The sequence below is a fragment of the Notolabrus celidotus genome, chromosome 20, assembly GCF_009762535.1.
Source record: "Notolabrus celidotus isolate fNotCel1 chromosome 20, fNotCel1.pri, whole genome shotgun sequence".
In the NCBI taxonomy this organism is placed as follows: Eukaryota; Metazoa; Chordata; class Actinopteri; order Labriformes; family Labridae; genus Notolabrus; species Notolabrus celidotus.
The window spans coordinates 7,829,374-7,856,263 of record NC_048291.1 but is presented as its reverse complement, the minus strand read 5'-3'; the positions used below and the strand labels follow the sequence as shown (position 1 = coordinate 7,856,263).

General features: G+C 40.1%; 4 protein-coding genes across 9 annotated transcripts; 2 read left to right on the top strand and 2 right to left on the bottom strand.

Annotated features, from left to right (window-relative positions):
- The first annotated feature begins 230 nt into the window (after positions 1-230).
- gys1 (glycogen synthase 1 (muscle)) lies at positions 231-10,816 on the top strand. Its single transcript, XM_034711974.1, has 16 exons — positions 231-511; positions 2,669-2,787; positions 3,071-3,252; positions 4,264-4,455; positions 4,692-4,877; positions 6,396-6,540; positions 6,772-6,889; positions 7,059-7,179; positions 7,273-7,379; positions 7,522-7,581; positions 7,888-8,080; positions 8,356-8,482; positions 8,580-8,675; positions 8,779-8,942; positions 9,026-9,106; positions 9,475-10,816. Exons 2-16 carry the CDS (start codon positions 2,670-2,672, stop codon positions 9,712-9,714), a joined length of 2,130 nt encoding a protein of 709 aa, XP_034567865.1. The 5' UTR covers positions 231-511; position 2,669; the 3' UTR covers positions 9,715-10,816.
- On the bottom strand, positions 10,761-18,813 carry aspdh (aspartate dehydrogenase domain containing). The gene is made up of 8 exons (XM_034712001.1): positions 18,773-18,813; positions 18,559-18,618; positions 18,318-18,462; positions 18,097-18,181; positions 13,266-13,415; positions 12,522-12,745; positions 12,293-12,432; positions 10,761-11,038 (listed from the first exon to the last, which is right to left on the bottom strand). The coding sequence occupies exons 2-8, from the start codon at positions 18,611-18,613 to the stop codon at positions 11,001-11,003; spliced, it is 837 nt and encodes a 278-aa protein (XP_034567892.1). The 5' UTR covers positions 18,614-18,618; positions 18,773-18,813; the 3' UTR covers positions 10,761-11,000.
- On the top strand, positions 15,913-22,133 carry tmem86b (transmembrane protein 86B). 6 transcript variants are annotated; one of them, XM_034712007.1, is made up of 5 exons: positions 15,913-16,197; positions 19,391-19,517; positions 19,709-19,904; positions 20,068-20,311; positions 21,006-22,133. In XM_034712007.1, the coding sequence occupies exons 3-5, from the start codon at positions 19,854-19,856 to the stop codon at positions 21,455-21,457; spliced, it is 747 nt and encodes a 248-aa protein (XP_034567898.1). In that variant the 5' UTR covers positions 15,913-16,197; positions 19,391-19,517; positions 19,709-19,853; the 3' UTR covers positions 21,458-22,133. The 6 variants fall into 6 exon arrangements, with proteins under 6 accessions (XP_034567898.1, XP_034567897.1, XP_034567900.1 ...); XM_034712006.1 differs by having other exon boundaries at positions 19,603-19,904; XM_034712009.1 differs by lacking the exon at positions 19,391-19,517.
- On the bottom strand, positions 21,823-26,755 carry hspbp1 (HSPA (heat shock 70kDa) binding protein, cytoplasmic cochaperone 1). Its single transcript, XM_034711993.1, has 8 exons — positions 26,574-26,755; positions 26,094-26,226; positions 24,797-25,001; positions 24,457-24,681; positions 24,084-24,239; positions 22,979-23,075; positions 22,773-22,884; positions 21,823-22,512 (listed from the first exon to the last, which is right to left on the bottom strand). Exons 2-8 carry the CDS (start codon positions 26,211-26,213, stop codon positions 22,432-22,434), a joined length of 996 nt encoding a protein of 331 aa, XP_034567884.1. The 5' UTR covers positions 26,214-26,226; positions 26,574-26,755; the 3' UTR covers positions 21,823-22,431.
- Between the last annotated feature and the right edge of the window lie 135 nt (positions 26,756-26,890).

Genomic DNA, 26,890 nt, shown 5'->3' with positions numbered 1-26,890 from the left:
CTGGTCACGTTGTTTTCCCAAAACCATGCTCGACGTGACTCTTTGACGACATTATAAATAACTCTCTTGCTCTTCTGCCCCCCTCCGTAGAAAACCAATTGACGGGTTGCCCCTGGCTCCCCTCATTTGTTTGGATGAAATGTTAATCCACCAACCACTGCAACTCCCTTCAACCTATCCTCAACCAATGGCGTGTCTCAGTTGAGGAAAACGCCTACTTCCTGTAATATTGTCCACAGAGGCGAGAGGACACAGAGGCCAATGGGATTGAAGCTCATGAATAATGGGTCAGAAGAGGACTCGCATTTAACCAATATTTTCCTGCATGGCAGCCTGTGGGCGTCCTTTCAATCTGCATGACAGCAAACGCACCAAACCAGTGTGAATAGCCGGAATTGAACTGACGCCACCGCCCCCTTTTCGCCTCTCTTCTGTCTCCTTCTTTTTTGGATAGACTGTGACAGCTGCCAATGTACAGTTCATCTTCGTGAAGTAAGGACAAAACTCAAGGGTAAGTCTACATCTGTCTTTTATTTGCCAGAAATGACTTCAATTGAATACTTCCTCGCCGGGCGCGGGCGCGCATCAGGACGCAATGTCCTGTGCGCGTTTCCGCAGCTGGCTTGCAGTAGGTGCTTGATGTCACGTTCGCTCCACAAATCATGAGTATAAACAGACGGTGCATTTCAGCAGCATGCATGAACCACTGAGAGCTCTGCTGTAATGGGGCTGTGGTCGCCTGTTGTCTTGGGTATGGGTTTGGGAACTTATCCTTCTCCCGACATGTAGGCCTGCAGGACATCCAAAAATACTCCATAAAGGGGAATGTTACAGACAAAGGGGCTTGAAGGGGATGATAGGGATTCCGCTTGTGAGAATTTTAGCCTTCTCCTATTACGCATCCGTTTAATGGTGTCCAAAGCAAGGTCTGAGTCAAAGAGAAGACTTCTCAAGGGTAGGCCAAAGTGATGTTTAGTTTGAGTCTCCTCAAGTCTTCTCAGTTTTAGTCCCTCTATACTCTGAATTGTCTTTTTCCCTTTTTGTTACTTTTTTTGGATGATTGCTCTTCTTGTTACAGGATGAAGTCCTTGTGTTTTGATCATATAGACTGATGAAATCAAGTGGAAAGTTTATTTTGTACTCTTGAGTCCCATCCGTGTGTACGTGAGCCTGGTGTCCTAACTTCACATCCAGTTTGAGAGCCAATGACAGTTCAGAATGCAACAAGTATGATTGGAAACTTGAAGCCTCCAGAGCAACACACAATATTTCAGATTCATTTTTTTGTGACTATGTAATCCTAAAGATTTTTTTGACAATTATTGAAATAAAAAATGTGCATTTCAGTTTAGTTGATTTAATCCTGTATGGATTATATCCTAAACTTCTGTGTAAAGTAGTCAGATGCCAATGGGAAAAGCAGGTGTTTTTCACCAATCTGAACAGCTCTCCTTATCCACCTTTGGTTTATCTTGGCCTGTCTCAGTCCAGGACAGACCCAGGTCATTCTCCTGTGAGTCTTTCTGTCATAAAAGCACAATCACCCAGGAATCTCTGACCACAACAAAGATAATCGAATTGGTCCTCGAGTTCACGCAGATGAACTTTCTGGTGAGCAGTGAGGAAAAAAATGTGAAAGTTGCAGACAGGTTTGTTGTACAAGAGGAGTGTTACTCAGCATCAGTTGTAGTTTTGTACTTGTCTCAACAACACTTGATTACAAAATTCAAGCGAAGCATGTTTACGAGTTCCGGAGTGGATCAAGTTAATACCTGATCTGTGTTGGAGCAGTTACCCACCTCTGCGTCCTCTCTCACGCCACTCCTCCCGTTTGTTAAGGTGGTTGCACCATTTCTACAAGCAGGAACTAAAGAGAGTCGTATTTTCTGTCAGAAGTAATGCACTCCTTCCTTAATGGTCCTTTTTAAATGTCTCCACTGCTAGATCATTAGTCTACTTTCACAGCAGGATGAACTCACAGGAGTTTAATGCATATCTGGTGTGGTTACTCAGTTAAGATCAAAGTGTCACAAAGCAAACATGTAGTTTTTGTAAACAAATAGACATGTAGTACGCAAGATACTCAACGCTGCATGTGTGTAGAAGAAGATACCCTTTGACTCCGAGTGTATACAGAGCCGACACTGCAGGTTTGACTCCCTGTCCTTTAGTGTGACGTTTCAGGGTTGCCTTTCAAATCAGGGTTCCAGCAGCCAAATGTTCAGTTAATTGCCTCGCCAGAAAATCATTTAACTTCATTTACAGTACAACATTCAATACAATAGCTGTTGTTTTTAGATCACAGTTGTATAGTGTAATACTGTTGTGAAATAGGATATGTGTCAGTCAGTGATGGCATATGTGTTACAGCTCTGTGATGAAATCTTGGTAAAGAGGCGGTGCTTAAGTGTCATTTTGACATGAAGTCTAGCTGGTGTTATTCTGAGGAACTTGAAGTGTCCCAACAGCAAATCTAAAAATGTTTCTGAATCCAAAGGTTTGAACTTTATGACAGGGATCATCCAAAATGTATAAAATAAAAAAGGTACCATGTGTGTGACCTTCTCAGACATCCAGAAACTTGTTTACTGTCTGAAACCATTCATTGGGTTTGAACAGTTGTTGAAGACTCCCATTTGATTTGATTTGTGTTTTGTTTTTCACCTAGCATGCCGCTGGCCCGCAGCCTATCTGTCACGTCCCTCTCAGGACTAGAGGACTGGGATGAGGACTTCGATTTGGAGGATGCTGTTCTCTTTGAGATTGCGTGGGAGGTCGCTAACAAAGGTAGGTGTTTGTTTGTACCTGAGTTTGAACCTTTTTGGTGTGCAGGCATGTATGATCTTAATTTTCCAAATTTTGTCAAATATAGAAAATACCTGCACAAAAAAGAGACAACATGTGGACCTATTTTCTGTTTTATTTTCAAATGTAATCATGCACACAGTTTTTTTTAAAACCATAAGAAAGATTTATCATCACATTACCTAATATGTACAGTATATATCAGGCTCAATCTCGTTATATGTCCATCTCAACTTTGTGTGACATGTTTGCTGCATGTGTGAAGTTGGAGGCATCTACACCGTCATCCAGACCAAGGCCCGCATGACCTCTGAGGAATGGGGGGAGAACTATTTCCTGGTGGGTCCCTACGTGGAAAGTAACGTGCGCACTCAGGTGGAGCTGATCGAGCCCACAAACCCTGTACTCAAGAGAACCATTGACAAGATGAACTCCAGTGGGTGTAAGGTACTAACACACATACTCAGTAAACACACATGCCTCTGAGTTAACTTTGTGTGTTGCACTAAAGGACATTTATCCTTCCTGCACAGTTATTATGTGTGGTGAATGTGCATTTATAAAAAGCTAGAGCTCATCCGCTGCCTCTCTCTCCTGTCTCTGACAACATCTCTAAACCCTGTGACATTTCTTGCAAAGGTTAGAGGTTGTATCAATGTCTCTCTGTCTCTCTTTCAAAAATACACTCCAGAAATAGATGACTGTCAGTGTATGTATGTGTGTGTGTGTGTGTGTGTGTGTGTGTGTGTGTGTGTGTGTGTGTGTCTGTGTGTCTGTGTGTCTGTGTGAGACGTTTTGTGCTGTGTCACTATGGGAGTGCTGTGGAATCATGGGTCAAGGCTCAAAGTGGTGGTGGTGGTACTATTTAAAAGGGATAGTGCAGTCTTTCAGCGAAGCCAGTGTGGTTTATCTTGAAGTATGTGACCTTTAGACAAACAGATGAGCACCAGAGCACTGCTAGTTAGGTAGTTAACTTTTTTTCCCCAAAATAAAAGTCCTGTTTCAAATAAAAGTCCTGTTTTAGTGCACTGAATAAAGTCTTGCTAAATAGTTTTGTTTTCATAGATTGACTTGACATTCTCTCTGTGTCACATGACAAAATGGTCAAGGTTAATCTTGGATTATATGGAGGGAATGTGTTATTGTTATTGAGATGTGGCCTTCAAAATACAGTAGGCTACTTTTAGATAAGAGACTGAAGGACTAAGTAAAAAGCAAATTAATGCACAAAACGAAACACCTAAAATCTTGGCAACTATTTTTTAAGGCGTGGCATCTTCAACAGGAACAACTCTGTTTACACTATTTTTATTTGAAACGATACAACTCATATATAACTTCTTATTGTTTAATTTTTTTAAAATAAAGTAATAACTGTGTGTAGGGATAAATGTCCGCTTTCCCGGGTGTCGTGAGGCATAAGGAGTCAAAGTAATTTCCACCTTCCTTTTCACTCAGGTTTACTTTGGGCGCTGGCTCATCGAGGGGAGTCCCTATGTTATTCTTATCGATGTGGGGTTCACCGCCTGGTCTCTGGACTCCTGGAAGAGCGAGCTGTGGGAGCTCTGCGACATTGGCGTGCCTTGGTTCGACCGTGAGGCAAACGACGCCGTGCTGTTTGGCTTCCTCACAGCCTGGCTTCTAGGAGAGGTCAGCTGCATGTCCCATAAACTTTCTAATGACTACTATATATCACTTAAAGAGACAGATAAATGTTTTAGCTGTGTTAGGTCAAAGGAAATGTCAAATACGGGATGTTTGTGAGACAGATAGCAGACTCATTATCTGTATAATAGATATCATAATCTGAAGCTTTTCAGTGTGTCAGCCTTGTAAAAGGTATGAAAACAAGATGGGTGTGAATGTTTTTGTGTGTTTTTTTTCAGTATGCAGCGCAGAGTGAGGAGCCTCCACACATCGTCGCCCATTTCCACGAGTGGCTGGCTGGCCTGGGCCTGGTTTTGTGCAGACATAGACAGCTTTCTATTGCAACCATCTTCACCACTCATGCCACTCTACTGGGACGATACCTGTGTGCCGGAAATGTGGACTTCTATAACAAGCTTGCAGATGTATGTTTGTTTACCTGTATGCATTCTATTATAGATAAATATGTAAGGGATAATGTACGGTTTGCAAGTAGTTCTGGGAAACAGAATCCTGATAGGGTGAGACCAAGCGGCAACCTCCAGCTGCGAGAATTGAAGCCAAAGCGCAAGTGTTAAAAACTGCAGTTCCTCAAGTGTCCGCTTGAGGCTGGCTCCGGAAGTACCGGAAGCCATGTACACACAAATTCAAAAAAGCCGATCTGTACAGCAGAAATAAACATGTTTACAGCCTGGTACAAATAGAACGAGTGTAGTCTGGATAGCTCTTTTCTTGAGCGTCACACACTGTACAGGGGGTGAATTTTTCATAAAGAGGCAATTTCGAAGATATTAAGATTTCAAGTTTTCCATTATGAGAGGCACAGCTGACTTGATTGACAGGCAGGAACAGTGTAGCTGTTGGCTAGGAGGCTCAAAGCCCGCCTCTTTAACTCGGCAGAAGTTAGGTTGACTTCAGCATATCCAATATGGTTCCCGCCGATGATTGGCTTCAAAACAGCGCTTCAGAAACAGATGGATGACTTCACAGAAACTACGTCCATATTTTATACAGTCAATGGGTGAGACAAGACCCTGACGCGAAGTGGAGTTCACGTCCATTGGGAGGGGTCATAACCATACATAATCCTGTGTATTACCCGGCTACTAACTGAAGATACAAACACGTTGGCAAAAAAAATTGATTAAGAAAAAACCTCACCTTAATGTCTATGGTGTCAACAAGTAGACGCAAAGTATGCCGGAAGTATTTTCCGTGGATTGATTTGACATGACGTGTGATCACTTTGCCTCCGCTCATGTGAGTGAAAGTTAATAACCGTTGCAAGGGGTTTGGACCAATCAGAATTAAGCATCTTACACAACCGGAAGATCAGTTAGAAAGCAGGGTAATACAATGATGGGTAGAAAAAGGCCAATTAAGTTAGTTTGACCTTGACTCTTGTGAAGTTTGTTCAGAATTAAATTGATAATCAGTGTTGTGTGGTCAGGTGTTCCACCCGGAAGGTTAAACAGTTTTTGACCACTGAAGCAGCATGGTGCTGCGGGAGTTATGTGTGTATGTTCATCTGTGAAATGTCATGTTTTGGACACTTTGGAGTTCATATCACGAAAATAGATGGACCGAGAGTTCAACTGGCAAATATGACTTGGACTGTAATTCATCAAGCACGGTAACTCGAGCGCGTCAGATAGGTATTCCAGGTGCCATGCCTCAGTGGCTTAGAGCTTTGGCTTGGCCTCTACAATCAAGTCAAAAACTGTTTAATCTTCCGGGCGGAACACCTGACCACACAACAAAGGTTCCTACCTTAAATAGACAATGACCCCGTGTGACCTTAATTATGGACACAGGTCACACACACATTCATTCATGATCTGCCTTTACAATTAGAGTGATGATTTTTTTTTGTTTTATGAAAATGCAATAAATTTCAACAACGTCTCTCTCTTTCTCTCTTTTCCCGTTTGGGGGTGATCCAGTTCAACGTGGATAAAGAAGCAGGTGACAGACAGATCTACCATCGATACTGTTTGGAGCGAGCAGCCGCTCACTGTGCCCACGTCTTCACCACCGTGTCACAGATCACAGCCATCGAGGCAGAGCACCTGCTCAAGAGGAAACCAGGTGTGTGGAGGTGAATTCATGTGTGAAATACAGAAACTTCCTCAATGGTGTACCCTCTTCTCATTCAGTGCTGACCGGGCAAACAAGTCTAGCTGTATGAGGATATATTTATTTCTCAAAAGGGTTATTGCTAACATAGAAGGCTGGCTATTCAGCAAATTAGACACCTCCCTAAGCTTTAACTGATTTCCCTGACTCTCTGCTCACTAAATCTCTCCCATCCCACTGCAGACGTCGTCACTCCCAATGGACTTAATGTGAAGAAGTTTTCTGCTGTGCATGAGTTTCAAAACCTTCACGCTCAGAGCAAGAATCGGATACAAGAGTTCGTCAGAGGACACTTCTACGGGTCAGACTTCATCACATCTTTCACGTCACAGTCAAAACTTTACACATGAGAAAAAATAAGAAGACTTGCTGAAAATTCTTGATACAAATAAGAAAAATGTAGTTCTTATTATGCTGCTGTCATAAGAAAGATGATACAGAATATGAAAATGTGTTTCAATAACTTTCAGGCATCTGGATTTCAACCTGGATAAGTGTCTGTTCCTGTTTATTGCTGGGAGGTACGAGTTCTCCAATAAAGGAGCCGACCTCTTCTTGGAAGCTTTAGCCAGACTCAACTATCTACTTCGAGTAAGTGTTTGTTGGTGGAGTTCAGTTAACTGCTATACAAATGTATTTATGTCCTCATATTTACCATATTCCTGTATGATCTGCCTGTTGCAGGTTAATCACAGCGACGTCACTGTCATTGCGTTCTTCATCATGCCAGCTCGGACAAACAACTTCAACGTTGAGACGTTAAAGGGACAGGCGGTCAGGAAACAGCTCTGGTGAGGTGTCTTTATATTTTTAGCATGCTGAAACATTTCATAAAGTATCCAATCTTCAACAATAAGTGATTTTTGACTTGAGGTGAAAAGGTTTTAGATGTCTGACTACAATTTTGAATCTCTTTCTCTTTGTCCCTGACAGGGATACTGCTCAGACTGTGAAGGAACGCTTTGGAAAGAAACTCTATGAGTCACTTTTAGTGTAAGATGACCTCTTTATACTACTTCATGAAACTGTGGAATAAACTGTCCTTTAAAAGATATAAATACTCTATGAGATAACTTAGTGAACTGATCCATTAATTTAAAAAGATCTGTCAGATCTGAACATATTTTCTAAATCTGTAAAATGTGCTTCCCCATTTGGTTCTAAACCTTGTGAAGAAGTTTATTGAATCATCCAAGCTTACACATATTCATATTGATCTTTAGAGAGAAATAAAGAAACCTGAACAAACTATTAAGTCTATTAGTGTCCTTTAAATCTGAATCCATCTTTCTTCATTAGCGGCCAGCTGCCTGATGTTTCAAAGATAATGGACAAAGAGGACTTCACCCTGATGAAGCGTGCCATCTTTGCGACTCAGAGACAATGCCAGCCTCCGATCTGCACCCACAACATGCTGGAGGACAGCAGCGACCCCATCCTGAACTGTGTCCGCCGTATCGGCCTTTTCAACAGCTCAGCTGACCGAGTCAAGGTATGCCGGTCTTAAATAGTCCCACTAATGGGTTAACTTTCAAAAATGAGTCTCCTGCAATCTTCAGAGATTTCTTCTCACCTTTTGTGTGTGTGTTGTTGCTAGCAAGACAAGTTTAGAAATGTAATACTTGCAGTGTATCCGGTTTGAGAGACTGGTTTGCATCTGAAACATAATGTGAATGTATTAGAAGTGAAGGTGAGACTGTGCTGTTTGCTGCTCACACTGCTGGGATTGGTATCACCTAGATACTGAGTGGCTTCTCCCTTCTTTAGATTATCTTCCATCCAGAGTTCCTTTCGTCCACCTCTCCTTTACTTCCGATGGATTATGAGGAGTTTGTACGAGGCTGCCACCTCGGCGTCTTCCCCTCATACTACGAGCCGTGGGGCTACACACCAGGTATGATTCAATCATGCTCAAGGGCTGATCTACCTGTGCAGGTATATTTTATATTAATCAGTTGTTAATCTGGCCTCTTTGTTTCTGTTTCTCTCAGCTGAGTGTACAGTGATGGGGATTCCTTCAATTTCAACGAACCTGTCAGGCTTTGGTTGTTTCATGGAGGAGCACATAGCCGACCCCTCAGCATACGGTGAGTTTCTCACAACCTCTTCATTCTTAACATTTGTTTTTAAAACAGTTACACTGGAATTACTGATGCTTTCTTTACACATTACGCTTTTTTCTTCCTGTAGGTATTTACATCCTGGACCGGCGGTTCCGAGGGGTCGACGAGTCGTGCAACCAGCTCACTTCCTTCCTTTTTCAGTTTTGCAAGCAGAGCCGGCGTCAGAGGATCATCCAGAGGAACCGGACTGAGCGTCTAAGTGAGCTGTTGGACTGGAGATACCTCGGCAGGGTAAGATCCAAAGTCCTTAACCACTTATTTTGTTTATGCAATGACTTTAAAATACTTAAATATTGTTCTTTTTCCTGCTCCAGTATTATGTATCAGCACGTCACATGGCCCTGGCTAAAGCTTTCCCTGACACCTACGTTTATGAACTCAACGCGCCCACCTCAGTGAGTAACTGTATTTATGTCTTCACAACACAATTAAACTATCAATCAATCAACCTTTATTTATATAGCGCCAAATCACAACAAATGTTATCTCAAGACGCTTTTCCATCAGAGCAGTTCTAGACCGCACTCTATGTTTTATAATTAACAAAGATCCAACATCAAGACAGGGTAAGACTCAGTCTGATCTCATCTTAATCCACCATTAGTAGAGCATTTAGCAAGTTACAGCAGCAAGGGAAAACTTCCTTTTGACAGGCAGAAACTTCGAGCAGAACCAGACTCATGTTAGACAGCCATCTGCCTCGACTGAGTTGGGACATCGCACTGTATCAGTTACTGACCACTTCTCTCTCTCTGTCCCTCAGACCTCGGGTTTCCGTTACCCCCGACCGGCCTCAGTACCTCCATCTCCAGCTCTGTCCCGCCACTCCTCCCCCCACCACAGCGAGGCCGAGGACAATGATGAAGACGAACGCTACGACGAAGATCTGGAGGCAGAAAAGGACCGGAAGAACATCCGCCAGCCCTACGGCCTGCCATTCAAAAACAAGCCCACCTCTGCTGTCCAATCATCCAACGGGAGCGACGAAAGCGAGAAAAACTGACACACAAATACACACGTGCAGTACATGCTGAACCTCACTAATGAAACTTAATCCGTGGCTGTTGTTTAGATCACTTATATGTACTCAGAAACTTCACAAACGGGTGCAGTCATGTGAGTGATAAACTTTATATAAGTTTGTTGTGCATTGCATCACTCTCAGTGTCTTCCCAACCTGTGTGTACCTCAGACTTTTTAAAAACATCACTCAGTTTGATATTTTTTGATAAATTTCAGTTACACCAGCAGTGCAACCTGTTTTTTAGCAGCTAGAAATAGCAACACAGACAGTTCAACACATACATACAATCAGGGCTGTCTGATTTTGTAATGTACTAACACTGGATTACAGAGGTAGATCTAAAGCAGTAAGGAAGTAATAATCATTGTTTCTGGTATGTTTCTATACTTGATTTAAAAGTGGGTCAGAGCAGGGAAAACAGCATAACTCTTCTTTTTACCAGCATGTCATCTTTACACATTCAAAGCAGGATCAACTACCTTCCTTGTTCTTTGTACTTTAGTTTGACTTCAAAGTCTTGCTCTCATTCAGCTCAAGCAGTCCACCGTAGCATTTCTTTATTGTGTCTATCAAATGCCTTATTTACTCCAAAACTTCCCCGAGTGGAAATGAAAGGTCAAACACAAACACATGAACAGAAAGCGTCAGCAGACAAGAGTGGTTCTATCCTGAGAACATGTCTGTGTGTGTGTGTTTGTTCCATTTTATTTCTGCACCTTAGTGCGTCTCAGCCTTTCAGCAACTGTCACCTTTGAAAAACCTCACACTCCTTTTGTTTATCAGTGTGTGTTTGGTGTGTGTGTGTTATCATGGAGGTAGTTGGTTTCCCTGCTTCTGTGAGTATTTATTTGTGAAAGGAACAGAGGTGAGAGAGGCAGAAGAAAAGAGGACTGAAACTTGTTTTCAGGTGAAGGTCGTCTTGAAGAGGAGCTACAGGATGTTTTGAAAGTTTGTCAGTAAATGGTTTTACCAGGCGTGATCTTACACTCCCTGTAAAAGTTTTAGCATTTGTTACAACCTTGCACCAGATGAACTTATAATAAAGCTTAAATATATGTACCTGTTTGTGTTTTACAAATTATCTCAGGCTCTTCTTTCTTTGTATGCATGCACTTTATTGAAACACACAAATCCAAGGTTTTGTTCTTAGTGGGATACTGATCCTGGGAAATCATCCACACATCTTATCCTCTGTAAGCCTCCTGATATATCTGGAGTTTTAACGTGGATCTTCCTGTTGTGCTGATGTAAATCCAGCATCTGATTCAGCAGAGGTAAACTCGGCCCCCGTGACCTTTGCAAACTATAAGAAAAAAAGAATATGAGGAGTAAAAAAAATTAAAAGGATTCACAAATTCATTCTTGTAAATTGTGTCTTAAAAAAATTACTAAATGAAAGGTTAACAAGCTACAAAAGACTCAAGTAGTCACCGATGGAAACTACCAACCATATGTGTACTTGCTGTAGTATTGTGCATTGGCATGGGTTTAAGTTATGTATTATAATTAAATATCAAAGTTCACCGTAACTTCATAATAACAGCACTGGCAGAGTAGAGAGGCAGTCACATGATATTCAAGAGTTTTGTTCTTACTGTATCATAATTACATTCACCACTGCTTTCATTAGTGTCACAATGGGGAAATGTAAGAGGACCCAGTTGCAGAAAAATCAAGATTTTTATAATAAAGAAGGTACAAAAAAACCTTATTAAAATGTCTAAGAAATTAAATCCATAAGTAAGATGTACAATGATCCGGCCCAGGACAGGGGAAACAGATAAACCAAATAATCAACACAGGTATGGACACAGGGCACAGGTGAAACACACAAGAGCAGGAAGTAACCCTAAACTGGAAACACAGGGATCAAGAACTACAAAATAAAACAGGAAACACAACAAACTTGTCTAAAACACAAAAAAATACACAAAGAAATACACAAAACTAAATATCAACTCGTGACAATTTAACTGCCAATCTTTTTTAAGCTACACGTATTTGGGGCTTGAAACATACAAATAAAGAATGGCTGCAAAATAACTTTTACTGAAGGTTAATCTCTAGTAAAGGAGAGGTTTAATTATTTTAAATTTGGCATGTTTTTTCACCACATAAAAACATTTAATATCAATCAGTGTGTTTTGCTCTGTGACCCAATCACAAAACTTGATTTTGCTTTCCGTGCTCAGTGTGTCTTGAAATGGGAAAACATAGTTTCCCATACATTGCTCCTGCAGCCTCGAACCTCCTGCAGGAGAATTCAGGTTTGAGTGAGCTTGTCTCTTTAAATGTTTTTAAAAGCAGATTGAAGGCAATGGAGGAAGATGCATCAGCTTGTAGATGCTTTGACTGATGACTTTCTGTTATGTGATCCATGATATGTTGTCATGTTTTAGAATTCTGCGTTGTTTGTCTATAACTTTGTTGGAATGTGCTCCTGCTGATCTTGGCCAGCACACTCTTGTAAAATCTCATTGAGGTTATACTGGTTAAATGATATTTAAATACAAAAATAAAAAAATATCTTTAAGGAAGAGAAACATGCAGGACTCACTGAGTAAACTATTCCAGAAGGAGTTGTATGTTGCACTGCCAGTAACAGCTCCGAGTTTGGCTGGATTCCTCCTTACAGTATGGACTGAGAAGCCTCCAGGGCCGGTTACCTCCACTTCCACCACATGAAAATCACTTAACCTGCAGGAGGCATGAAGAGCGGGGAGAAACGTGTGATTCAAGCAGATATGAGAGGGTTACATGAGGTCAGTCAGGTGTTTAGGACTTACGCTGTATCAGACACAATCTCCCCCTGAACACCTGTGAAGCCCAGTGATCCTGCTGCTACTGCCGCTGCTGCCATGGTGTTCACATTGTTTGGAGCGAGAGGGCACAGCTCAGCCACCGAGCCTTTAAACAAAACACGTCTGCCCTCTCCCTCTGTCCACTCAGAGAGGACGTCTCCTGTCAGACGGAAGCAGGACGGATGCTTGGACATCCTTATAAACAACGCCTGAAAATGAATCAAGGATGAAACAGATTTAAGGCAGAAAAAATAATGGAAAATCTGTTTGATTCCCTTTAATTCATTTGAGCATTTGATCAAAACTGTGTAAAACGATCCCATCACATAAAAAAGAAAATGCATTAGACAAAAAGCTGAAAAAGTTTGACATGCCATGTTTACATTCACAGAACTCATCAAAAGCTAAATTCATGAGAGTTAGGATGAAATCTAAGGAGCTGATAAAAACTCCTGGGTGCTGCCAAGAATTTCAAAAATATTTTAACATATTCTCCTAATGCTGTGATAAAGATTTAAGAGGAAACAAATGTGAAATGGTGTTAAGGTCAGTATGCACCAGATGTTTAATAACTATACAAAAGTGGACACAGGATTTCACCTAAAATACTTAAGGATAAAAATATCAGTCAGTGGATTCCTCAATGTGGACTTCCTCTATGCAGCTAACTGGACTTGAAAACAAAAGCATGCTCAGTCTAACACCACACCTGTACTTATCTGGGTTTACCTTCAAGCCCCCGCTATCATTCAGCCTCTGGATATCCTGGCCTCCCCATAATGCACCGCTTGGGACGTAGAGCGTGTTTCCATACTGCTGAGCCGCCTGACATAGCTGCTGGTTCAGATCGGGGTCAGAGAGAGCCGAGGGAGAGCCCACCTGAGAGGAGGAGGAGGAACAAAGGCTCAAAGAGATGCAAAAATAATGTGATTACCAGCAACCACTTTGTGTCAGAGTATGTTTTTTATTATCTTTATTGGAATCAGAACACTTATTTGTTCATTTATTCACTACATACATACATACTAAATGGTCTTTCTCAGTCTGTTGTCTCTTTTAAAACAGGTCTGAAACGTCTCAATTTACTGCTATAAAGATCTACACTACCGTTCAAAAGTTTGGGGTCACTTAGAAATTTCCTTATTTTTGAAAGAAAAGTACTGTTTTTTTCAATAAGGATAACATTAGATTAATCAGAAATACACTCTATACATTGTTAATTGGTAAATTACTATTCTAGCTGCAAACGTCTGGTTTTTAATGGAATATCTACATAGGTGTATAGAGGCCCATTTCCAGCAACCATCACTCCAGTGTTCTGATGGTACATTGTGTTTGCTAATCGTGTTAGAAAGCTAATGGATGATTAGAAACATCTTGAAAACCCTTGTGCAGTTACGTTAGCACAACTGAAAACGGTTTTGCTGGTTAGAGAAGCTATAAAACTGGCCTTTCTTTGAGCTAGTTGAGTATCTGGAGCATCACATTTGTGGGTTCGATTATACTCTCAAAATGGCCAGAAAAAGAGAACTTTCATATGAAACTCCACAGTCTATTCTTGTTCTTAGAAATGAAGGCTATTCCATGCAAGAAATTTCCAAGAAACTGAACATTTCCTACAACGATGTGTACTACTCCTTTCAGAGAACAGCACAAACAGGCTCTAACCAGAGTAGAAAGAGAAGTGGGTGGCCCCGGTGCACAACTGAGCAAGAAGACACGTACAGTAGAGTCTCTAGTTTGAGAAATAGACACCTCACAGGTCCTGAACTGGCAGCTTCATTAAATGGTACCCGCAAAACGCCAGTGTCAAAGTCTACAGTGAAGAGGCGACTCCGGGATGCTGGCCTTCTAGGCAGAGTGGCAAAGAAAAAGCCATATCTGAGACTGGCCAATAAAAGGAAAAGATTAATATGGGCAAAAGAACACAGACATTGGACAGAGGAAGATTGGAAAAAAGTGTTATGGACAGACAAATCGAAGTTTCAGGTGTTTGGATCACACAGAAGAAGATTAGTGAGATACAGAACAAGTGAAAAGATGCTGGAAGAGTGCCTGACACCATCTGTTAAGCATGGTGGAGGTAATGTGATGGTCTGGGGCTGCTTTGGTGCTGGTAAAGTGGGAGATTTGTAAAAAATAAAAGGGATTTTGAATAATGAGGGCTATCACTCAATTTTGCAACGCCATGCCATACCCTGTGGACAGCGCTTGATTGGAGCCAATTTCCTCCTACAACAGGACAATGACCCAAAGCACACTTCCAGATTATGCAAGAACTATTTAGGGAAGAAGCAGGCAGCTGGTATTCTGTCTGTAATGGAGTGGACAGCGCAGTCACCAGATCTCAACCCCATTGAGCTGTTGTGGGAGCAGCTTGACCGTATGGTACGCAAGAAGTGCCCATCAAGCCAATCCAACTTGTGGGAGGTGCTTCAGGAAGCGTGGGGTGAAATTTCTTCAGATTCCCTCAACAAATAAACAGCTAGAATGCCAAAGGTCTGCAATGCTGTAATTGCTGCAAAGGGAGCATTCTATGATGAAAGCAAAGTTTGAAGGACAAAATTATTATTTCAACTAAAAATCATTATTTCTAACATTCTCAATGTCTTGACTATATTTTCTATTCATTTTGTAACTCATTTGATAAATAAAGTGTGAGTTTTCATGAAAAACACAAAATTGCCTGGGTGACCCCAAACTTTTGAACGGTAGTGTATCTCCTCTAATATTACTTTACTTTTTAATGTACTTGTTTATTAATCTGATATTCTAAGATGTCTTGTTGCTTGTTAACATATTTCTTAAATGCTCAATGTTCTTAGTGTTCTCTTTTTTTAATCTGAAGCTCTCTGAATTACTTTATGTCTGAATGGTGCTTGAAGATTAAACTTGCCTTATCTTAACCTTTTGCTGTAGACAGCAACATGAACCAGTGATACAATGTATACCCAGTGGTGGACAAAGTACACAGTTTCATTACTTAAGTCAAAGTATAGATACTCAATGTCAAATATCACTCCAATACAAGTGAAAGTTGCTCTGTCAGATTATTACTTGAGTTAAAGTACTGAAGTACTTCCTATTAAAAAAACTTAAGTATTCAAAGTACTTCTTAAAAAATCTCAAAACATTGTATTTTCACAATACATAAATGCAGTCAAGACATATATGTACATTCAGTTACATTATGTTTATTTAGAAACCATTACCATTACTAACCATTAAAAACTATACCATGGAATAAAAACAGAAACTAAGTTACTCCAAGCACAGACAACTTAGTTTGAAATGTTCATCTGGAATGAAACAAATGTTACGAAGCCCACTGTGTACACCACACATTTTTGACTCATGTCTTTGCAGCTCCCTTCAATTGGAATTAAGTAGAGGAAGAGCTGAAGCTGAATGAACCTGTTTCACTGGGTGGTTTTAAGGTGGTGCTAAACACGCTGCAGGTAGACACACTGGGAATCTCTTAGTTTTCACGTGACCTCGCATACTTGAAAAAAAAAAAGTCAACAATTCTTGTAAGATTCCCACGTAAGAAAGAAAATCCAGAGAGAAAGAGATGTGGATTAATAGACGATCTGCTGTCCCTGGTGAGGGAACAACACAACAATACAAGTCCACAAGTCTTTGAGCGAACATTTCATTAATGGTGAGTTGAAACACATAGTATTTTAATTCATGTATGTTTAGTCGATGTACTACTCCTGACATGGTTGCTGTGTGTGGACCGATGTAAACAACTCCAGCAGTAACTTGTCGACAACGCTTTTAAATCGGTTTTCACAGTCTGACACTTTTGTCCTGACGTTCTCTCGATGAAGTGTTCCTAGGTAAGTTAAAGTTAATATTTAGTGTCGAGGCTTGACAGGGAACTCTTGGCAGGGAGAGGCGGTTCGACACGTCTGCCTGAATGTAAGCCGTCATGTTATTACGCTGCGCTCTTTGGTTCTTTTTTGCCTTGCAGGCTGCTGCGGTGGTCACGTGACCGAAAACTATGACTACTTAAACACTCATTTTGTTGTTTTGTTCTGTTATGACATGTATTTAAATGTCCTCCCATGGTCTTATATTATGTTTGTGTAAGTGGCTTCTCTGTCAGAATCTGTGTAAGCTGTGCTGCATCCTATATTGGCCATGGACGCTCTTAGATAGATTTTTGATCTCAAGGAGTTTTTATTTCCTGGTTAAATAAAGGTAACAAAAAAAAAATAATATAAAATAATAATAATAATAATAATAATAATAATAATAATAATAATGTAGTGACTCATACAATTAAAGCTGCTGTTAGTAGGAATGGTGTAAAAAACGTAACTTTTTTTCTGCTGAGTTTGGAGAAAAGGTCATAATGCCCATTGGTACTCATCGTTAAGTGGAGTAATTTGAGACTATTGCGACATCTCTGCGTTTTCCAATGCCCTTGTAACAAGCAATGTTATTATTTCCCTCGTTCCCGTTATGACGGACCAATCAAAGCTAATCTCCAATCCTCTGTCCTGATCATAGACTGTATAAAATATGGACGTAGTATCCTTGACGTCACCCATCTGTTCCTGAGCGACAGCAGCAGCCATATTGGAAATGCGGAACTCAACCAGTGAGTGTGATGTAGTGTGAGCCTCCTAGCCAATAGCTATGTGTTCCAGACCGGGAGTCACGTCAGACATGTCCTTATTTGGGCAAAACTGGTAATCTTAATATCTTCTGAACCGTCACGTTAGAAAAAAATTCACCCCCATACAGTGTGTGCCGATAGAGAGATTAGCTTCATAGGGCCAAGCCGTTTTTTGAACCAGGCTGTAAACATGTTTATTAAAGCTGCAAAGATCTTCTTTTTCCCATTCATTTCTATGTGGTTTCCGGTGTTTCTGCAGCCAGCCTCAAGCAGATTTTCGATGTATTGCAGTTTATAGCACTTCCACATTGGCTTCATCGTTTGAGACCGGAGGTTGCCGCTTGGTCCTGATTGGTTAAGGGGCAACCCCTACTACATCCTCCGATGGTTATGAGTCCGGCACTATCATGACTGCACACGCCGATCTATGTCAGGGGGCTAAGAGGAAATCTGGTTGGGAGGGATAATGTTGACATTCGAAGTCCCTCTCTCTTAACAGATGTTTACTCTGTGACTACCAACAGCAGCTTTAAGGGAACGAATATAATTATATTAACCACATCTATTAGAAATAGGCCAGTGTCATAAATGTAAAAAGGAATCATGACTGACAAACATGACTTATCATCTGTCTTTAGGGCTGCTCTGGTCTCTTGCAATTGAGGATCAGGAAACAAAAATCTCAGCCTATCTATCCCTCTATATAGGGTAAAAACGGTACAAAATTACTTTGAAATAAGCACTACACACTCCAGTGTCTTTTCTTGAATTTGTGCAGTAAACTGTGAAATCTATTGGCATTTTAACTGAAAGACATCATAGCACGGAACTCATCAAATTGGAAGGAACATTGCAAAGTCAAAACTGTGAAAATTTGGTTAAAAAAAACAACTATAACTTGCATAATTGCAAACAAACAGAGGATGCGCTCACCAAGAAATGAGACTGAGACAGGAAGAGAGGCCCAAATTCTTTAACTATCTGTGGATGGCAAACCTCTATGATCACATTGCAGCGCCTGAAAGCACAGAAATCATTCAGTGAAAAAGATGGAGCATTACATGCATGTTTTCTATGATAGCACAGTGATAGTATGGTAGGATTAGTCTCTGTTTGAGCAGGCGGGTTTATATGACATGTGTGAGTGTTAGCACCTCTCTGCAAAGGACGACAGGTTGCTGAGTATCAGGTCATCAGGGACTAAACCTTTGAGTTTGTCTGAATTTCTGTTCCAAACAAAAGCCAGAGTGAGACCAAGAGCAGCTCCATCTTTAAGGATCCTCTCCACCAGGTACTGCCCTGAAGAAAGACAAATCCAGGAGGAGACTCTGTGAGAGTGGGATCATTTCAATAATAATAAAAAAGATTACAACAGACTGGAGTGGAATTTCAGACCTAGATGTCCATATCCTACAACTCCAACTCTCTGGGAGGAAGAGCTCATCGCCATGTCCTCTGCAGAGAAAGCAAAAGTGCAACTTTTTTATGCACACACACAAACACACACACTCGCACACAAACACACACACACGTTTGCTTTTGGCCCCCATTCATATCTGATCACTCTCAATCTCCTCTTATAACTCTTGCTATTTATTGCTCCACTCACCTGATAATCCCACGCTCCTCTAGAGCTGTGTGCGAATCACAATGACACACAGCCCACGACTCTAGGAATTGTGGGTAAGCAGAGTGCAAAGTTTGCCTCAGAAATGTCGGTTAATAATTGTCAGCCTTTTCATTTGTGGAACCATCACAGGCTGGCTCTTCCTTTATCCATACATGCAATTTTAGTTTGAGGGGCATTCAGACCCTCTGGAGAACTGTAACTATATTTGTGTGACAGAAAAGCAGCGAGAAAAAAGCAAACTTATGCATTTACACTTCATTTGCACGCTCAATTTAACACGTGTCATTTTGTTTCATTGTTATGATCCAGTATATTGATTTTCTATCTTACCGCTGTGTTATTGGACATTTTTCTTTTCTGTAAATGTAGAATCTTTGCCCATTTATTAGATCTGAATCTGCATGGCCATCTCAAGAAATCAAATAATTCTCTTTTTTAAAGCAGCAGCTGATTTTTTGCTGATGCATGAAATGGTTTTGAATGTTGGTGTCACCTGGTTGTTATTGTTAGCTTTGTGACTTCATGGGTTATACCTCTCTCTCTCTCTCTCTCTCTCTCTCTCTCTCTCTCTCTCTCTCTCTCTCTCTCTCATCATAGTTGTTGCAGAGTTTAATACTTCTCTTTCCATCACCTACAAACTATGGAGATAATAAAAAGGATTTCCTCCAAAGAGAGAATATGGCCTTTTCCTTTTTTATTGCCAGCATCATCAGAAGTTCATAAAGTAAGAAAAACAACCGTTGTCATATATGACTTTACTACTAGCTCAACTTTGCCCCTCTCGTGTTGATGTCACCAATGTATTCCAGCTGGAGAGGTCAAAGGTCAGCTGTTTGTCCAGAAGGAAATCGATTATCAGAGTACAATCAGTCTGCAAAGATCTGTCCAAGGTTCATTTCTGTGAAACACCAACAGACTGAGAGACACGGCAGAGATTCAGACAGGAGAACAAGAGCAGAACATCTGAGGATTACATGTGCCGGTTACCAGGACTGTAAGAGGAGCTACAGGGACTGAATACAAGAGAGGGTGAAAAACAGGACATCAGAGCACTGAGACCATGGACATCCTTGAGACAGATGCCTATGACAGGCGGCAGAGGAGAAATACAGTACTGTAAAATCATTTCTTCTTAATAGGTCATAAATCAGTACTTGTTAATGTTATTAGCCATAAATCTCTCATTTTAGACAAAGATTCTCAATATCATCATTTTGACTCTAAACTTCAGCACATGTACTGATGTGTCTCTCTGTTTCTCTCTCCTCTGTCAGTCCTGTACTCTCCTTTTCTCCCTCTTGCCTTTCTTTTTGTCTGCAGCTCTTTACTTCTACATGATGACTCCTGATATGCCATCGTCCATCATGCATGCAGGTGTCAAATCAGTGCCCACGCTGCTGCTTGCTGCTATAGTGCTGAGCTGGAACGGAGGGCAGAGTGTCCTGGGTGTGGTGGGGGGACTGGTCTTCTCTGCCATAGGTGACTGCTGCCTGGTGTGGCCTGAGCTCTTCGTGCATGGTAAGAGACGTGTTTCTTCATGGGTGAACCGCAAATGTTCCAAATGCAAACAAAGCTGCAGGCTGGTTATGTTTGCCCATCGTCACATGCAAGTAAAGTTACAAAATGATTAAATTTGATCATTTTTAAATCAGGTCTTATCCCAGTCTTTTATATGTTTCTCAGTGTTCTCATGTGCAACATAGAACAATACATGGCATACATACAAAAAAATAGTTAAGAAAAAATAAAAATAAAAACAATACAAATTATAAATAAATAATAATTAGGATGATAATAACAGAAAATATGTATGTATAAAAACATACACACATATACATATTTAACTTGAATAAAACATATAAATAAATAAATAAATAAATAAATAAATAAATAAATAAATAAAATGAATACAAATGATAATAGATAATTACAAAATAAATAAATAGATATGAAAGGGAGAAAAAAATATATATATACAGTATACATACACGCATACACATACTGTATATATACACACACACACACACACACACACATCTAAGGCTACAGATTTTGTTGATGTACTTCTATTGGAGGTATTATTAGAGGTGCGTCATTAAAATATAATGAATGTAAAACAACAAGGAGGACATAAAAAAAATAAAAAAAAAAATAAAAAAATGTATGAAAATAAGGCTCCTAAATTTCAATCATTGATTCACATCTGTTTCAGGTATGGGTGCGTTTGCTGTGGCCCATCTTCTCTACTCACTCACCTTCCTCTCCGGCCGTTACTCACCGGAGTCTTCCTCTTCCTTGAACTGGTTTCTGTATCTGATCCTATTTGTGATGGGAGGAAGTTTCTACACCTACATGTATCCATTCCTGCAGAAGGCCCCGGAATCTGAGCTCATTGTTCCCGGTGTAGGAGTTTACGTCTTGTTGATTACTATAATGGGGTCTTTAGCCGCCAGGACCCGACACGCAGCAACACTGTTGGGAAGCTTGAGTTTCATAGTGTCTGACATATCACTGGCTCTGCGGGTATTTAAGGCAATGCCAGCAGGGGAGCATGGTCACATGTTTGTCATGGTGACATATTATTTAGCACAGCTGCTTATCGCTGTGGGGGATATAAGAGCAGTGAGGAACTGGGATGATTTAGCAAAATGGAAGAGGTCCTAAACTGGATCCCTGTGGCACTCCTAAAGTCTAACATGTCTTCCTCACCCTGGTAAACAAAACAAACTGCCTCTGAAAGCTAAGGCCTGGAGTTCTTTTATAAAAAAACAAACACAGGAGAAGAGGACACTCCTTCTGGTTAGCATAGACAGCTACAGGCTAACTTTAAAGTATGAGGAGTAAAAGAGCAGCTTGCAGTCAAAAAAGTTGTATTTTTTTATATCCAATTTATATTTAATGTCTCAGTGATTATACTAAAAAGTTATAAGTTAGGTACCAAGTTGTAAAAATTTTAAATATAAAAATCAACAAACAAGACTTAGAGAAATGTAATACATTTCAGTTAATAAGAACATAATTTCTTTGTGTGTGATTCATTCAAACATACTTTAATCACTGGTTTTATGACATCGACAGTAATGTGTAGGTTGTACATGTGGTAACAATGGTTTCCTCTTGTGAGTCAGCCATCATATGTCTTTAATAACTACCATTTTGTATGTTAATAAATAAATATGGACAAAAAAAACCCAACAGCAATGTACTTGTATGTATGTATGTATGTACCATATGTCTGAAACAAGAGTGGACCAAAATCATAAGAAAATATTGGAGCTTCGAAGCTTTATACAGAGAGAAAAAATTTAACTTTTAGAAAATTATACATTTCCCTATTTATATTGAGTTTTAAAAATTAACAATTTACACTTAAAGTACTCTGTATACTTTTTGTGACTTAGATATTTTCTATTTTATCAAATATTTGATATTAAAAACACTGAAATAAAATAAAACAGCTGACTTGAGTTTGATATTTTAGTTATTTACAGTAAAATCCAGCTCCTGGATTACATGCAATAAACAGACAGCATCTGTCGTAACAGACAGAAACGTTACTTCACACTCATGATCAGAGCCATGAATGTTATGTTCCATCCCTGCACACTGAAATGAGAACAGGTGAGGTAAATAAAACGTCAACGATCCATCCCGTTGTCGTCTGCTTGCTGTCCACGGAAACACGTCGCCCTCAGACTTTCACAGAAGTCCAGTTCTTCCTAATAGAAACAAAGATTGTGACTTTATGAGTAGTGTCCCAGAGAAGAATTAAGCAGCATCCATTATGTAAATGTTTTCCACTCTGACTTTATTTTTAATTGACAGAAGAAAGTTAGTGTTTTCACAAAGAAGCGACATTTGTCCTTACGACCATCTGTTTTACTTGCTTTAGACCTCCCTAAAAAATGTTGGGTCGAAACTATCACAATTATTGAACCTAGTTTCACAATCAGTCTCAATAACACCCAGTAGAAATTACCTGACTCTCTTCTTTCCCTTGGAGCTCTCTTGAACGCTGCCTAAGTAACTCGTCCAGGTTGAGGGCTGGATTCCTGCAGTCTTTGAGACCCTGTGGACAATCTTCCACCAGACTAAATAAATCAGAAACACAAACAGGTGATAAGTAACAAGTAAATGAGTGAATAATGCATTAATGCCAAGTTTAAAAGTATGAGTGTTTCTTACCAGCAAAGAGCGCCAAGCACATGCTCATGGAACGATGAGTGTGGTGAGCGGAGGACAGATACCAGCTGCTGCACCATACCCATGGAAACAACTGTGCCTGCAGATAGAACAAAGAATTACATCAGACCCAAATTCCCACAGATTAAATGTCAAAGCTTGTTAGAAGTATATTCAAGTTTTCCAATGATACCAATCTGTATACTCGGCATCTGTGCAGTGTCAGTCAAGTGAGCGAAAAGTGTGCAAAAGGGTGGTTCAAGAAAGCCCTCGTATAAGACTTACTGATGTTTAAATTGTCTGTTACAAGTTTTCTGGCTAATAAAGGTAGCAGAAGTAATTAGGAAGCAGACAGCACAAAATTTGGGAAAGATATGCAGTAATGAAATCATGTGTTGGAGCTATTTGTTAAAGTTTTGTATTTAGTTGTTTATTTGGTTTAGAATTAATAAGTAGTATTAGTTTTTAGATTTATCTTAACTTTTCTTTTTATAACTCATTTAAGTTAGATTTGGGGGTTATATTTTTTGCTAGTCATTTGTTTAGTATATTTAGATTTCTTTGTATATTTAGTATTTATTTTGTTTGTTTTTGTTAGTTTGGTAATTAGGAACTGTGGGCACCTTAGGTTATTTAGGTAGGTAGGTGGCAGAAGGCCAGCATGCACCTGGGTGGGCCTATGGTTTTTTACCAGCACAAGAGATGCAGCAGGAGCCGTGATTTTCGCTGTTCCTTTTGTTTAATTGCTTGCCATTAAAATAAACAGTTGGAAACTGCTGAACTTTTGCATGGACATTGGACTTCTTTTGCCTGCGTACATCACATCCCCACGGTGCATCAGTGACCTTTTGATTATGTTTAGTTAAAGTTTGAGTTTGATACTTTAATTATTCTTTGAGTTTTTTTATAACAAATGGTCACAACATTATGTATCACATACATTTTCAATATTGAAATAAACAACCAAAAATTCAGGGATGACTGCTTTGTGCAGCAGCTGGTTCAAAAGTGTTCTAAAAATGATCTGGAGCTTCTCTAACTGAAACAAACTGGAGGGTTCAGTATCCAAAGATGATCTGAATGACTTGTTGTGAGGCTTCAGTTGCACCTTTGTGTTCCGGATGTGACATCAGCAGATTGAGCAGAAGGAACGCAGACTTGGTCCTCAGTTTCTCGTTCTCCGACTGCATCCCTCGCATCAGCATTGAGAAGCCATCATGGGACAAGAACGCCTGAAGTCCAGCCTCCTGCTCCCGAACCAGACCTGGAGTCAGAGGAAGACACAGTTACAGTTTTGTAAACAGGAAGTCATGAGTGCATGCAGACAGCTTTACTAGCTAGTCCTAACACTTATCCATCCCTCTTTCAGTGCTGTCTTAAAGACACATCATGCTTCAAGTTCTGACTGAGCTCTTGTTCACCTTCAGTGCTAGCAGGTTGGTGGTACAGTATATTTTTGCACTGCGGTTTAAGATACTTACAAGACACAGCGTAAAGAGCTTTCACTCTGACAGTGGGGTTGGGGTCAGAGTCTGTCAGCTGCAGAAGTTTCGGCAGTGCTCCGATGCTGAGCAGGTGGATCTGCACCTGTGGCATGTTCTGGGCACAGGAAGCAATGAGCTCAGCTGCACGCCACCTCAGTCCACCCTGAGCATGACAAAGATATTTTGAGAGGCTCAAGTCTAGTCCACCAAGAACCATCAGGTCTGTGAAGCAGAGGAAGAGGAGAAAAAGTCAGGAGAGAGCAAACAAACATCTTTATCCATGAGCTCTGTCCTAGCAGTGAGTATTTATATCAACCTCAATGCCATCATCACAAACCTCTAGCGTTGTCCAGGTTCTCACACAGCTCTGACAGCACCTCAAAGGCGGACTCTCGCTCATCTTCATTGTCTTCATCTCTCTCTTCCTCCCCGTTGTTCGTTGCGTCTTGTCTCAATATTGCCAAGCACTGTTTCATATGCTCCACTTCATCCATCTGCCCTCTGCACACATCCGCGAGAGCGTCTCTCAGAAACGTTTGCCTCTGAAACAAAGAAGGAGCAGAAGAGTGTTTCTGTTTGATTCTCAGTGGAGGTCTTCATGAGTCCAAACAGAGACTCAAAATCAACTTTGAAAAGCATGTGACCATAAGTGAGACAGGCAAAGCGGAGATTGATAATTCCTGCTGCAACAGAGTTCAAACAAACACATTTTCAATATATATATAATACCTTAAAGTCCAGAATACAACTCATGCTTCCTTAGTCTGATTATCAGTTCCAAGTTCAAAGATGTTTTTTCAGCATCAAACAATCTAGTTTAAGATGAAGAAACAGTGAAATTTGTCCTATTTAATACCACAATTATTAAGATAAATGATAGGGACAATAGGGACATGAAAATATATCTTTGTCCTGTTACAGTTATGGTATCACGGGTGCCAAATTTTAAAATTAAACTTACATATTACAGTGTTATAAACAGATTTGCCTCCTAGTTTGACTCAGCACGTCACTACTTCATACTTCCTCACGATGGCGCTTGTGACATTCATACAGTGCTTAATTTTTGGGGCATTTGTTTATATTTGAATCAGAATCAGAAATACTTTATTTATTCTGGGGAGAAATTCAGTCATTAAAGTTGCTCCTATACACAATAAGTAAGAATATCAAATAATATTAATAGAAGAAGTAATTAATAAGATATAAACACAAATACAATGAAAATAATGATAAAAGTAAATACTTTAGTAAAACCGATATGATGATGGATCATTGTATAATTGTCAGTAAAATAGCCATATTTTGATAGTTATTTGTCATTGGTCATGGGTCGGGTATCACAAGTTACCCTCACACCCCTCATGAATAATTGAAATATATTAGGACTAACTGCATGACTATTAATTGAAGTAGCTCATCAACTTATTTAAAGCCACACACATCATCATAATAATGTGCATGAATATGCTGCAAGATGTTAAGGGTAATTACAAATAACCAATGCATGTTGCTTTTCCTATCAGACTGGGTTTAGTTAATTAGGGGATTCAATTAAATTAAATTACAGTGACCTAGATATCTCTGGACCCAATAAGGTGTGTATTTTTGAGGTTTTGAATAGAGGCTCTCACCTCCTCTGTCATAGGCTCCAGAGGAGCAGGTCCCTCTGCAGCTGATCCAGCATCTACTGCCAGCTGCAGAACCCCCTGAAGGTTCTGGGGATATCTCCTGCCCTGACTGTCGTCTGCCATAATGTGGACACAACTACGGAGAAAAAGAAACATGAATCAGTATGAGAAACTTAATTTAAGACATGATGTGTAGTTGTACTGGACAGGTCAAGAAACTATCCCAAACACACACACACACACACACACACACAAAAACGTACAAACCCACGTCAAATTTACTAAACTTAGGTATTCTCGCACTACATTTTCAACCACAGATTATTATTATACATCATTAGATTAATGTCAAATATAAAGACAAAATACACAATCACAACAGCCCTGCTACACAATCATAGCCTGACTTAACCTGCCACAGATTAGCATTTAGTTAGGGATAACATTAAATTAAGCCGTCGAGATATTTTAATCTCGTCCTACCTTTTCAAGAATCCGACAAATTGTTGAATAAATGGACACGCTGTTTCTGTTTGATCAAAAATAACAAACTGCCTCCTTTTAAACACCGAAACTTGTAAGTGCTAGAACATTCTAGCTAGCTGATCTCACGAGTGGACAGGGGGCCGCCATGCTCTACCGTAAACCTCCTACAAGACCGGAAGTAAAATTATATAGCAGCACTATTTTTTTAAGCTATTCAAACAGAGTTAGGCTTCGAGTTTTCTGCACTAATATATATATTTTTTAATTCATATAGTAATTTTGACAGTGAAATATGAGTTAACATTTCTTTTAGA

Coding starts and splice junctions, on each gene's coding strand:
- gys1 (XM_034711974.1), top strand. CDS start 2,670: ATGCCGCTGGCCCGCAGCCTATCTGTCACGTCCCTCTCAGGACTAGAG. Junction 2,788..3,070: donor GTGGGAGGTCGCTAACAAAG/GTAGGTGTTTGT, acceptor GCATGTGTGAAG/TTGGAGGCATCTACACCGTC. Junction 7,380..7,521: donor GCGGTCAGGAAACAGCTCTG/GTGAGGTGTCTT, acceptor TGTCCCTGACAG/GGATACTGCTCAGACTGTGA.
- aspdh (XM_034712001.1), bottom strand. CDS start 18,613: ATGGCGATGAGCTCTTCCTCCCAGAGAGTTGGAGTTGTAGGATATGGA. Junction 18,463..18,558: donor TGTAGGATATGGACATCTAG/GTCTGAAATTCC, acceptor GTCTTTCTTCAG/GGCAGTACCTGGTGGAGAGG. Junction 12,433..12,521: donor GAGATTGTGTCTGATACAGC/GTAAGTCCTAAA, acceptor TGCCTCCTGCAG/GTTAAGTGATTTTCATGTGG.
- tmem86b (XM_034712009.1), top strand. CDS start 19,854: ATGGACATCCTTGAGACAGATGCCTATGACAGGCGGCAGAGGAGAAAT. Junction 19,905..20,067: donor GGCGGCAGAGGAGAAATACA/GTACTGTAAAAT, acceptor CTCCTCTGTCAG/TCCTGTACTCTCCTTTTCTC. Junction 20,312..21,005: donor GCCTGAGCTCTTCGTGCATG/GTAAGAGACGTG, acceptor CATCTGTTTCAG/GTATGGGTGCGTTTGCTGTG.
- hspbp1 (XM_034711993.1), bottom strand. CDS start 26,213: ATGGCAGACGACAGTCAGGGCAGGAGATATCCCCAGAACCTTCAGGGG. Junction 23,076..24,083: donor GTCACATCCGGAACACAAAG/GTGCAACTGAAG, acceptor TTCTATCTGCAG/GCACAGTTGTTTCCATGGGT. Junction 22,513..22,772: donor AAGGGAAAGAAGAGAGTCAG/GTAATTTCTACT, acceptor TGTTTCTATTAG/GAAGAACTGGACTTCTGTGA.